The sequence below is a fragment of the Bufo gargarizans genome, chromosome 4 (genome assembly GCF_014858855.1).
Source record: "Bufo gargarizans isolate SCDJY-AF-19 chromosome 4, ASM1485885v1, whole genome shotgun sequence".
Classification (NCBI taxonomy): domain Eukaryota; kingdom Metazoa; phylum Chordata; class Amphibia; order Anura; family Bufonidae; genus Bufo; species Bufo gargarizans.
In genome coordinates, this window is record NC_058083.1 from 240,096,390 (window position 1) to 240,110,411 (window position 14,022).

A 14,022-nucleotide genomic window follows, 5' to 3' on the forward strand; every position below is an offset into this window, starting at 1 on the left:
CCAGATCTATCAAAGAAACCTATTTTCCTATTGACTTCTATTGGGAAATTAGATGCTGTGGTTCCTGACTGCAGCATGACCGCATCAGGACCGTACCATGTGGTCATACCCTAAAAGCAATGAATTTTGTCATCTCTACTGACATGCATTCCTCTTTCTGATATGTAATACAGATGATATATGATATGTGTCAATCTTTAGAATCTTTACTTTCTCTAATTTTAAACATAATCTCATGCAGACCTATGTTCCTCCACAGTTATAGAGTACCTGGTATGGTCTGCAGTTATGTATTCCACCTGACTGCATGCTATACTAACCTACAGACAGTAATAGGGAAGGTGAGGAGGTTGACTCTGATTCTAACGTATTCTGATTCAGTACTCCTAGCATAGCTATCAGCCTTGATACAATACATTAGTGTTGGTAAAGCTCCATTCTCATTATGTTTTTGGAATCCTATTGAAATTTGAAGATAAGGCTAAAACAGTAAAAAATACAGTATATCCGAAAAGTATCCCACTGTTTCCTATGGGTCAGGCATATGTATAAGTCCTTATGGCATATGGAGGGATGCAATATATCAAGGATACCTTATTTTGTTTAGAGCAATAACGTATGGCTTCACACTTCTTTTTACACTACAAAAATATATATGCAACTTTTTTTTATAATGAAAGTCAACTGGGTTACATAATGCATATTCCATACATTGCAACACAACAACATACAAAAATGTTGTTAAACATGGCATCAAATACCGGCGAGAATTTTGTATTTTTTTCAAATGAAGTCCCCATGATATATTGTAACAAACCTATCAGCTATATGAGTAGGACTAAGTCAGAAGTGGAGTTAAAGGGGTTTTCTGGGGGTAGGCCATCAATATTAGATCAGTGGGGGTCCAACACACTACTCGACCAACAGTTCTGGCTCTTGAAAGTATATAATGGAGGGGTCAGTCAGCACATCCAGTGTGCAGGTGCGTGTTGCCATGGCTGAAAGCACAAAGGCAAAAAAATATACAATGCAGCAGCACTCTGCAAAGTGCTCTGCAAACAGGTTGGAGGCTATTTGGCACCATAAGAGGCATAATATAATGTGGGCTAGGCATGCATGTGGAACCTGCATTCCCTGAATGTAATGGAGGCCAGTATGGAACCAGTTAATATGGTATTTAGTGTTAGGTTCCCGTCTTACTGAGATCGCCTTGACGTTTGGCAGACGGCCCAAATAATTTTGTACAAAATGATTTTCCAAGCATCTCAAATTTATTAGCGTAGCATTTGCACCAGAATACTTTCTATTATTTAGGCATTATTGTACTTTATTTGGTTTTCAGAGTGCTGTTGCATTGTATATATTTTTGCCACTGTGTAGTCTCTGGCCCTGATGTAATGCAGTTCAGCTCCCATTCCCTGAAATGGAAGTTAGGCTGCAATACTCCGACAGTCGCTACACAATGGACATAATCTAATTCTTTCAGTTCAGTCCACTATAAAGTTTCTGGTGCTAGCAGCTACTCACAAAGGCTGGTTGTGGGGGTGCAGAGTGTTGGGCCACCACCAATCTGATATTAAAGACTTATTCTGAGAAAAAAAAAATCAATCTCTAAGAGCCCCTTAAGCTTAAAATTTTCCATTCATTGAATCCCTTCATTTCTCTGTGCCATATGCCCCATGCACACGGCCGTGTTTCACAGCCGTGTGCGGGCCGTGGAACCGCGGCCTGGATCCCTCCTGAGAGCAGGAGCGCACGGCGTCACTGGTTGCTATGACGCCGTGCGGTCCCTGCTGCCAGCACAGTACAGTAATACACTGGTATAGATCATACCAGTGTATTACTTTACTGTGCCGGCAGCAGGGAGCGCACGGCGTCATAGCAACCAGTGACGCCGTGCGCTCCTGCTCTCAGGAGGGATCCAGGCCGCGGTTCCACGGCCCGCACACGGCTGTGAAACACAGCCGTGTGCATGGGGCCATAAGCTGAGGATAAATTACACAGTGAATAGAGCAGTACCCCTGTTCAGTCCTGATTCAAGGAATTTCGCTGTATTCTTTTGGTTATAGATGAAATTCAAAAGAATGATTCACCACATTTTAGGCTCTCCCTTCCTACTTCAAGGGGTTGTCCGGTTTCATGAACTTGATGACCTATCCTCAGGATAGGTAATCAATACCAGCTCTGTATGGGTCCAACTCCCAGCAGCTACGCTGATCAACTGTTTGAAGGGGGCACAGCAATTATGAGAATGCTGCATCTTCTTCAATTGTTTACCTACTTTGTATTAGTACAGTTGTGGCCAAAAGTTTTGAGAATGACACAAATATTAGTTTTCACAAAGTTTGCTGCTAAACTGCTTTTAGATCTTTGTTTCAGCTGTTTCTGTGATGTAGTAAAATATAATTACATGCACTTCATACGTTTCAACGGCTTTTATCGACAATTACATGACATTTATGCAAAGAGTCAGTATTTGCAGTGTTGGCCCTTCTTTTTCAGGACCTCTGCAATTCGACTGGGCATGCTCTCAATCAACTTCTGGGCCAATTCCTGACTGATAGCAACCCATTATTTCATAATCACTTCTTGGAGTTTGTTAGAATTAGTGGGTTTTTGTTTGTCCACCCGCCTCTTGAGGATTGACCACAAGTTCTCAATGGGATTAAGATCTGGGGAGTTTCCAGGCCATGGACACAAAATGTCAACGTTTTGGTCCCCGAGCCACTTAGTTATCACTATTGCCGATGTGCTCCATCGTGCTGGAAAATGCATTGTTCTTCACCAAACTGTTGTTGGATTGTTGGAAGAAGTTTCTGTTGGAGGGTGTGGGTGTGAGTGAGGCCACTCCCTTGGATGAGAAGCAACCCCACACATGAATGGTCTCAGGATGCTTTACTGTTGGCATGACACAGGACTGATGGTAGCGCTCACCTTTTCTTCTCCGGACAAGCCTTTTTCCTGATGCCCATGGGCGTAGCTATAGGGGGTGCAGAGGTAGCAGTCGCTACCGGGCCCAGGAGCCTGAGGGGGCCCAAAGACCATTGTGCCACATAAGAAGACACACAACGCACTGAGGGAAGGGGGGCCCAAGCTCAACTCTTGCACCAGGGCCCCCGAGCAGTTAGCTACGCCCCTGCTGATGCCCCAAACAATCGGAAAGAGGCTTCATCAGAGAATATGCCTTTTCACCAGATTTTCTGCAGAAGATCAATCTGTCCCTGATGTTTCTTTTTTAGAGAAGTGGCTTCTTTGCTGCCCTTCTTGACACCAGGCAATCTTCCAAAAGTCTTCACCTCACTGTGCATGCAGATGCGCTCACACTGCCTGCTGCCATTCCTGAGCAAGCTCTGCACTGGTGGCACTCTGATCCTCCAGCTGAATCCTCTTTAGGAGACGATCCTGGCGCTTTCTGGACTTTCTTGGACGCCCTGAAGCCTTCTTAACAAGAATTGAACCTCTTTCCTTAAAGTTCTTGATGATCCTATAAATTGTTGATTGAGGTGCAATCTTAGTAGCCACAATATCCTTGCCTGTGAAGCCATTTTTATGCAACGCAATGATGGCTGCACGCGTTTCTTTGCAGGTCACCATGGTTAACAATGGAAGAACAATGTTTTCAAGCATCACCCTCCTTTTAACAGGTCAAGTCTGCCATTTTAACCCAATCAGCCTGACATAATGATCTCCAGCCTTGTGCTCGTCAACATTCTGACCTGAATTAACAAGACGATTACTGAAATGATCTCAGCAGGTCCTTTAATGACAGCAATGAAATGGAAGAACAATGTTTTCAAGCATTACCCTCCTTTTAACAGGTCAAGTCTGCCATTTTAACCCAATCAGCCTGTCATAATGATCTCCAGCCTTGTGCTTGTCAACATTTTCACCTGAATTAACAAGACGATTACTAAAATGATATCAGCAGGTCCTTTAATGACAGCAATGAAACGCAGTGGAAAGGTTTTTTGGGGATTAAGTTAATTTTCATGGCAAAGAAGGACTATGCAATTCATCTGATTACTCTTCATAACATTCTGGGGTATATGCAAATTGCTATTATAAAAACTTAAGCAGCGACTTTTCCAATTTCCAATATTTATGTAATTCTCAAAACTTTTGACCACTACTGTAGTGCAGTGTTACTATAGCTTCCTATCCCAGTCATGGGACTAACAGCTGTAATTATATTGCCCTGCTACCAAGTAAATGGTGTTTTCAAGTAAACACTGAAGAGAACCCAGCAGTCCCACAAGCACTGTGGCCCCTACAAATAGCTGATCACCACAGTTGCCAGGTGTTGCCCCCCCACCAATATGATATTGATGACCAATCCAATCACCAATATCATGACATCCGGCAATCCCTTTAAAGAAACACTGCTGAAAAGACATATACACTGACTCACATTTACAGAAAACTGGCACCACTTACCCAGTGTCTTAGATAAAGCTTGGTTAATTTATTAACATATGTCCTGATAATCATAGACTGAATGTGCCTTCTTTGATAATTCTTTCACAACATACATTACTGCACTTTTTCTACTTTGGTGTCTATGGCATACCATGATGACCATGGAATAAAGCCATTCCAAACAATATCATGCCCAATTAGCAAATGAACTGACCAACTGTTGTGCAGCTGGTGGGGTCATACCATTGAAATGGGTATTTATGGGCATTCATCATGGAAATATTGTGACACTGTGTTGCATTGTGATGTCAGTTTTGCAAAATGAAAACCACACGGGTTTCTGTCACTACAGTGCTACCAGGAATAGCAGCAGTCTATTACTAAAAGAGACATACACAATTGTCATAAAAACAGGAGGGAATTACATTTAACTATGAAGTTCCAGATTTGTCAGGTCATAGTAATGAAAGCAGGGCTCTGTGTTCCAATACAAACATCACTGCTTTCCCTGTTGTCACGTTTAGTATGTGTTTTAGGTTAGTATCTTACTCCTTAGGATAATGCTGAGTTCACTTTACCCGCTGATCTTCCACCTGTTCACCATCAAAACATTCTCTCTCCTCCTCAACAGGCATTCAGCCTCAAGCAGTCAGACAGTGTGTCTCTGCCAACTGTCACTTGCTGCCATTATGCTTTTGTACTATACCGTTGACTAATATGCCATAGCTGACAGACATACAGTACAAGCACAACATTTTTCATAGCTACCTTCAGAGAAAAAGTAACATTGGTTATATACTATACAAACTATGTATCCATTTGTGTATGGTCTAAACAGATATTCTTTACTGTAGAACCTGTGAAAGTAATTGTATAGATGTGAAATGTTCATATTTGAGAAGGCAACAGTTACAGAAAGAAAGAGCTCTATAAAAAGACCAACTTAATGGGCACTAAACACTAAGCAGTGCCAATCAGAGAGGTTGCTGGAGGGCATGTCTCCTAGACACTGGACTCAAGGAGGAGGAGGTTGCCAACAGGTCACTTTACCTTAGACAGAGTATTTGGATAATGGGCTAGGATACCTAAGCAAAGGATTATTGAAATCAATGGCAGTCTACTTAGAATGGTGGGTCAGCTTTACAATAACAGAAATCAAAGATAAGATATCCCAGTGTTACCAGAATACCCCATTAAAGGGCTTCTGTCACCCCACTAAAGTCATTTATTTTTGGGGGGGCTAGTTAAATTCCTTAAACTGCCTCCTCAGAACTCCCTCAATGCGCCTGCGCCGATGACATCACCGAAAGAGAAGACGTCATTGGCGCAGGCGCACTGAGGGAGTGCTGAGGAGGCGAGCCTCCACATCTCAGAGCGCCTGTGCCGAATGAACACAGGCACACGATTTTTGAAATGCTGACAGGGTCGGCCGGAGGAGGAGATCGCGGCTGGTCCTGTCAATCAACAGGACGAGGGGGCGTTTTTTTACGGAGGCTACCAGCAAGTAGACGCCCTACTTACTGGAAGAGACCTCATTTACATATTAGAAAAGTTTGTTTTTAGAAGAAACTGCTGAAGGAAAGTAAGTAAGAGCATTATATTTTCATATATCGCAGTATAAGGAATTTAACTAGCCCCCCCAAAAAAATTACCTTAGTCGGGGGACAGAAGCCCTTTAAGTATAGCTTGCTTGTGCTGTAAATACTGAAAGGAGGATTCCACTAATAGTTTTTTTTTTTTTATTGATATCATACAATTTCACAGTGGTAGTATGGGACACAGTAATACTACATATCATAACAGCCTGGTAAAGTCCCCACACACATCTGTTACTGCTTGGAGATCGCCTATGCCAATTGCTTCTCTGGAAGCATTAATGATTTCAATGGCATCAACCTCCAGGGTCGGACCTTGTTGAAGCTATATCATATTTGTGCAATGATAACGACAAAGTGTATGATTCAGCCAAAAGGATATTTACATGTTCTGTATAAATCAAGGGGCCTCAGAATAATTTTATTTGGTCAATCCAAGTAATACTCAGTTACAGTTTACAGAGTGGCCTTAAGGGATATTTTTTAAACTTTATATTTATAGAAACATTTTTATAGATTGTTTAACGGTTTTACTTTTTCACTTTGTCAGTACTACGTCATTGCATTGATTAGTGTAATTTGTCATACTCTAATTGAGTTACTTACCCTCCTTCCCTATCTGGCCGCAGTGACTGAGAAAATTAAGTGAGACTGTTTTCTGTGTTAAAAGTCCAAATAAAGAGGAATCAGGAGTCAGAACAGGAAGTAGAATACATGGAAGGACTTAAAAAAATGATATCCAGAAAACCACCCACCCAATTTTTATTACACATATTACACAGAATAGTCACATATAGGTTGTTAACAGGGTTCAGTACTGTAACTCTGATGGCTTATCCTTGGGATAAACCATAAATATCTGATTGACAGAGATCCAGCACTCCACACCCCACTGATCAGCTGTTCAGCAATAGATCTGTCGCTGGAAGTTGTCGCAAAAACTACACAGTTCCATTGTAGGGAACAGCTGGTTACTGCAGGACTGCTCCCATTGATAAACTTCAAATAGACAATCAATAGTAAAGTGTGTATGTATGTGTGTATGTATATATATATATATATATATATATATATCTATATATATATATATATATATAGATATATATACAGTCATGTGAAAAAATTAGGACACCCTTTGAAAGCATGTGGTTTTTTGTAACATTTTTAATAAAAGGTTATTTCATCTCCGTTTCAACAATACAGAGAGATTAAAGTAATCCAACTAAACAAAGAAAACTGAAGAAAAGTCTTTTCAAGATCTTCTGTAAATGTCATTCTATAAAAATGCCTATTCTAACTGAGGAAAAAGATAGGACACCCTCACATGTATTCCCTCTTAAATTGGCTCAGATCTCACACAGGTATATCACACCAGGTGCACATAATTAGTAGATCGTTACTCTGCATGTTGAATGAGGCTTGCCCTATTTAAACCTCAGACATTTAGTTTGGTGTGCTCCTGACTGTTGAAGTGAGAGTGAGCACCATGGTGAGAGCAAAAGAGCTGTCAGAGGACTTCAGAAAAAAGATTGTAGCAGCCTATGAGTCTGGGAAGGGATTTAAAAAGATCTCAAAAGATTTTGAAATCAGCCATTCCACTGTCCGGAAGATAGTCTACAAGTGGAGGGCTTTCAAAACAACTGCCAACATGCCCAGGACTGGTCGCCCCAGCAAGTTCACCCCAAGAGCAGACCGCAAGATGCTAAAAGAGGTCTCCAAAAACCCTAAAGTGTCATCTCGAGAACTACAGCAGGCTCTGGCTACTGTTGATGTAGAAGTACATGCCTCTACAATCAGAAAGAGACTGTACAAGTTTAACTTGCATGGGAGGTGTGCAAGGAGGAAACCTTTGCTTTCCAAGAGAAACATCGAGGCCAGACTGACATTTGCCAGAGATAAAGTTGACAAAGACCAGGACTTCTGGAATAATGTTCTTTGGACAGATGAGTCCAAAATTGAATTATTTGGACACAACAGCAGAGGACATGTTTGGCGTAAACCAAACACAGCATTCCAAGAAAAGAACCTCATACCAACTGTGAAGCATGGAGGTGGAAGTGTCATGGTTTGGGGCTGCTTTGCTGCAGCAGGACCTGGTCAGCTCACCATCATAGAATCCACGATGAATTCTACTGTGTATCAGAAGGTGCTTGAAGAACATGTGAGACCATCAGTTAGAAAATTAAAGCTGAAGCGGAACTGGACCATGCAACATGACAATGACCCAAAACATACTAGTAAATCAACCAAAGATTGGCTGAAAAAGAAGAAATGGAGAGTCCTGGAATGGCCAAGTCAAAGTCCAGATTTGAATCCCATTGAGATGCTGTGGGGTGACTTGAAAAGGGCTGTACGTGCAAGAAACCCCTCAAACATCTCACAGCTGAAAAAGTTCTGCATTGAGTAGGGATGAGCGAACTCGAACTGTATAGTTCGGGTTCGTACCGAATTTTGGGGTGTCCGTGACACGGACCCGAACCCGGACATTTTCGTAAAAGTCCGGGTTCGGGTTCGGTGTTCGTCGCTTTCTTCGCGCTTTTGTGACGCTTTCTTGGCGCTTTTTGAAAGGCTGCAAAGCAGCCAATCAACAAGCGTCATACTACTTGCCCCAAGAGGCCATCACAGCCATGCCTACTATTGGCATGGCTGTGATTGGCCAGAGCACCATGTGACCCAGCCTCTATTTAAGCTGGAGTCACATAGCGCCGCCCGTCACTCTGCTCTGATTAGCGTAGGGAGAGGTTGCGGCTGCGACAGTAGGGCGAGATTAGGCAGATTAACTCCTCCAAAGGACTTGATTAACTGATCGATCTGCAGCTGTGGATCATTGAGCTGCTGATCCTCAATTGCTCACTGTTTTTAGGCTGCCCAGACCGTTTGTCAGTCACATTTTTCTGGGGTGATCGGCGGCCATTTTGTGTCTTGTGGTGCGCCAGCACAAGCTGCGACCAAGTGCATTTAACCCTCAATGGTGTGGTTGTTTTTTGGCTAAAGCCTACATCAGGGTGAAGCTGTCACACCAAGTGCATTTAACCAGCAATAGTCTGTTCATTTTTTGGCCATATACAAAATCAGGGGCAAGCTGCGCCTGTCACCAAGTGCATTTAACCCTCAATGGTGTGGTTGTTTTTTGGCTAAAGCCTACATCAGGGTGAAGCTGTCACACCAAGTGCATTTAACCAGCAATAGTCTGTTCATTTTTTGGCCATATACTAAATCAGGGGCAAGCTGCGCCTGTCACCAAGTGCATTTAACCCTCAATGGTGTGGTTGTTTTTTGGCTAAAGCCTACATCAGGGTGAAGCTGTCACACCAAGTGCATTTAACCAGCAATAGTCTGTTTATTTTTTGGCCATATCCCAGTCTAATTCTGTCACTAAATCCATACCGGTCACCCAGCGCCTAAATACTAGGCCTCAAATTTATATCCCGCTAAATCTGTCCTTAGTGCTGTAGCTGGGCGAGTTATTTAGTGTCCGTTCAAGCACATTTCTTGTTCTGGGTTGAAATACAATTCCCAATTTAGCAATTTCATAATTTAGTGGTTTCTGCTATATCAGAGCTATTTGAAATCTATCCCTAAAAGGGTATATAATATTCAAGGTGCACATTGGGTCATTCAGAATAACTTCACACACACCCGCTACTGTGTATTTCCAAGTCTAATTCTGGCACTAAACCCATACCTGTCACCCAGCGCCTAAATACTAGGCCTCAAATTTATATCCCGCTAAATCTGTCCTTAGTGCTGTAGCTGGGCGAGTTATTTAGTGTCCGTTCAAGCACATTTCTTGTTCTGGGTTGAAATACAATTCCCAATTTAGCAATTTCATAATTTAGTGGTTTCTGCTATATCAGAGCTATTTGAAATCTATCCCTAAAAGGGTATATAATATTCAAGGTGCACATTGGGTCATTCAGAATAACTTCACACACACCCGCTACTGTGTATTTCCAAGTCTAATTCTGGCACTAAACCCATACCTGTCACCCAGCGCCTAAATACTAGGCCTCAAATTTATATCCCGCTAAATCTGTCCTTAGTGCTGTAGCTGGGCGAGTTATTTAGTGTCCGTTCAAGCACATTTCTTGTTCTGGGTTGAAATACAATTCCCAATTTAGCAATTTCATAATTTAGTGGTTTCTGCTATATCAGAGCTATTTGAAATCTATCCCTAAAAGGGTATATAATATTCAAGGTGCACATTGGGTCATTCAGAATAACTTCACACACACCCGCTACTGTGTATTTCCAAGTCTAATTCTGGCACTAAACCCATACCTGTCACCCAGCGCCTAAATACTAGGCCTCAAATTTATATCCCGCTAAATCTGTCCTTAGTGCTGTAGCTGGGCGAGTTATTTAGTGTCCGTTCAAGCACATTTCTTGTTCTGGGTTGAAATACAATTCCCAATTTAGCAATTTCATAATTTAGTGGTTTCTGCTATATCAGAGCTATTTGAAATCTATCCCTAAAAGGGTATATAATATTCAAGGTGCACATTGGGTCATTCAGAATAACTTCACACACACCCGCTACTGTGTATTTCCAAGTCTAATTCTGGCACTAAACCCATACCTGTCACCCAGCGCCTAAATACTAGGCCTCAAATTTATATCCCGCTAAATCTGTCCCTAGTGCTGTAGCTGGGCGAGTTATTTAGTGTCCGTTCAAGCACATTTCTTGTTCTGGGTTGAAATACAATTCCCAATTTAGCAATTTCATAATTTAGTGGTTTCTGCTATATCAGAGCTATTTGAAATCTATCCCTAAAAGGGTATATAATATTCAAGGTGCACATTGGGTCATTCAGAATAACTTCACACACACCCGCTACTGTGTATTTCCAAGTCTAATTCTGGCACTAAACCCATACCTGTCACCCAGCGCCTAAATACTAGGCCTCAAATTTATATCCTGCTAAATCTCTCGTTACCGCTGTCCTGTTGTGGCTGGGAAAGTTATTTAGTGTCCGTCAAAGCACATTTTTTGTTCTGGGTTGAAATACAATTCCCAATTTAGCAATTTCATAATTTAGTGGTTTCTGCTATATCAGAGCTATTTGAAATCTATCCCTAAAAGGGTATATAATATTCAAGGTGCACATTGGGTCATTCAGAATAACTTCACACACACACGCTTCTGTGCATTTCCAAGTCTAATTCTGTCACTAAATCCATACCGGTCACCCAGCGCCTAAATACTAGGCCTCAAATTTATATCCCGCTGAATTTGAATACAATACATTGGGCCAAATAATATATTTGTTGTTGTGGTGAACCATAACAATGAGAAAAACATCTAGTAAGGGACGCGGACGTAGACATGGTCGTGGACATGGTCGGACATGGTGGGTGACGTGAAGCCTCATTCTCTGCTATGACATGCAGACTGATTCTCTGCTGTCATGAAGCCAGATTGTCTGTTACGGGACCTCTCTGCTCTGCCTGTGTGCTAGGCCTAAATATATGCCAATGGACTGTTGCAGTGGTGGGTGACGTGAAGCCTCATTCTCTGCTATGACATGCAGACTGATTCTCTGCTGACATGAAGCCAGATCGTCTGTTACGGGACCTCTCTGCTCTGCCTGTGTGCTAGGCCTAAATTTATGACAATGGACTGTTGCAGTGGTGGCTGACGTGAAGCCTGATTCTCTGCTATGACATGCAGACTGATTCTCTGCTGACATGAAGCCAGATCCTCTGTTACGGGACCTCTCTCCTCTGCCTGGGTGCTGGGCCTAAATTTATGACAATGGACTGTTGCAGTGGTGGCTGACGTGAAGCCTGATTCTCTGCTATGACATGCAGACTGATTCTCTGCTGACATGAAGCCAGATCCTCTGTTACGGGACCTCTCTCCTCTGCCTGGGTGCTGGGCCTAAATTTATGACAATGGACTGTTGCAGTGGTGGCTGACGTGAAGCCTGATTCTCTGCTATGACATGCAGACTGATTCTCTGCTGACATGAAGCCAGATCCTCTGTTACGGGACCTCTCTCCTCTGCCTGGGTGCTGGGCCTAAATTTATGAAAATGGACTCTTACAGTGGTGGGTGACGTGAAGCCTGATTCTCTGCTATGACATGAAGACTGATTCTCTGCTGACATGAAGCCAGATTGTCTGTTACGGGACCTCTCTCCTCTGCCTGGGTGCCGGGGCCTAAATATCTGAGAATGGACTGTTCCAGTGGTGGGTGACGGGAAGCCAGATTCTCTGCTATGGAACCTCTCTCCAATTGATTTTGGTTAATTTTTATTTATTTAATTTTTATTTTAATTAATTTCCCTATCCACATTTGTTTGCAGGGGATTTACCTACATGTTGCTGCCTTTTGCAGCCCTCTAGCCCTTTCCTGGGCTGTTTTACAGCCGTTTTAGTGCCGAAAAGTTCGGGTCCCCATTGACTTCAATGGGGTTCGGGTTCGGGACGAAGTTCGGATCGGGTTCGGATCCCGAACCCGAACATTTCCGGGATGTTCGGCCGAACTTCTCGAACCCGAACATCCAGGTGTTCGCTCAACTCTAGCATTGAGGAGTGGGGTAAAATTTTCTCAGACCGATGTCGAAGACTGGTAGATGGCTACAAGAACCGTCTCACTGCAGTTATTTCAGCCAAAGGAGGTAACACTCGCTATTAGGGGCAAGGGTGTCCTATCTTTTTCCTCAGTTAGAATAGGCATTTTTGTAGAATGACATTTACAGAAGATCTTGAAAAGACTTTTCTTCAGTTTTCTTTGTTTAGTTGGATTACTTTAATCTCTCTGTATTGTTGAAACGGAGATGAAATAACCTTTTATTAAAAATGTTACAAAAAACCACATGCTTTCAAAGGGTGTCCTAATTTTTTCACATGACTGTATATAAAAGTGTCCCTTTAATCATACAGACATTCAAATGTCTCTTTATGGAGATAATTACACCTATAATGAAAAAAATTGCTACAGTTAGAGCAAAATACAGTATTTGTTCTACTCTCCCACAAAATGGGATTTATGTTCAATCACAGTTTACACTACATTATAACTGTAGTAATGGTGTCTAAATTATAAAATGTTTCAAATAATGATTGCATCTGCGCGTTGTCATACAACTGTGAGGGCTAACAGAATATAAACCCCGTGGAATAAGCAAAAGTAAATAGCTATTATGCAACTATCCAGTAATTCACATTTTCTTTTTACTTTAGAATTGACATTTTTATGAATTATCGTTTACGGTATATTCAACTATTTGTTATTTGCTATTTTGCTAAATTGTATAGCAATTATGAGAATTGTATTTCCCATAGTCATTTCCAAATGTACTTTTTGATCTGTTTCATTACGATCATTGTTCAAAAAAGAATTGATATTAATTATGAAGTTCTGTTACAAATTCAATGTTGACCTGTTACTTTTTTTTCACACAGATTATTTGGATGCTGACTCACATGATTTATTTTAAAAATGAAGCCTATTTTATTCTGGATCATTTGCATTGCTTTGTTGCCCAGTTTATCCTCAATGGCAGTCACCAATAAAACAGGTACTCAATGCTGAATTATTATGCCTTTTAGTGTGTTTCATTATTTATGGCGATGGGTAGTTTCCAATATATTTTGCTATAATTCTAGAGTCCTATCAGTTGTAATAGATTAGTAAGATGGAACATATTTAAAATTGTGTTCACACTAGTGTCAAGGGATCCATTACATGACAGATTCAAATGGTAACCGATGACACCATTGACTTATAATTGGGTCCAATGGGGTTCCGTCAAGGTTTCTATAATTTTGTTAGCAGGAATATTGCTGTTTGCTGAGCTAAACTTGCTGGAAAATGTAATAGAATCCTAGACAATACCTCAGTGGAGATTTTCCCATGGATTTAAGACCGTTTCTTGCAAGGGTGCATGCCCCATTTCAGGGGCTTTTCTATGTCTTTAGTAACCAAGTAGATAGCTGTGATCCTACCCCATTGGTACAAACCATAACAATTGTTTCACTCTTTTGCAAGTAAAAACGTTCTTTT

General features: G+C 41.6%; 1 protein-coding gene across 1 annotated transcript in view; it reads left to right on the forward strand.

Annotated features, from left to right (window-relative positions):
- Nucleotides 1-14,022, forward strand: part of LOC122935350 (collagen alpha-1(XIX) chain-like) — a 479,650-nt gene that overhangs the window by 39,639 nt on the left and 425,989 nt on the right. Inside the window, exon 2 of the mRNA XM_044291115.1 lies at nt 13,422-13,537. Coding sequence (XP_044147050.1) covers nt 13,459-13,537 — 79 coding nt within the window. The 5' untranslated portion in view covers nt 13,422-13,458. The remainder of the gene's footprint in view (nt 1-13,421; nt 13,538-14,022) is intronic.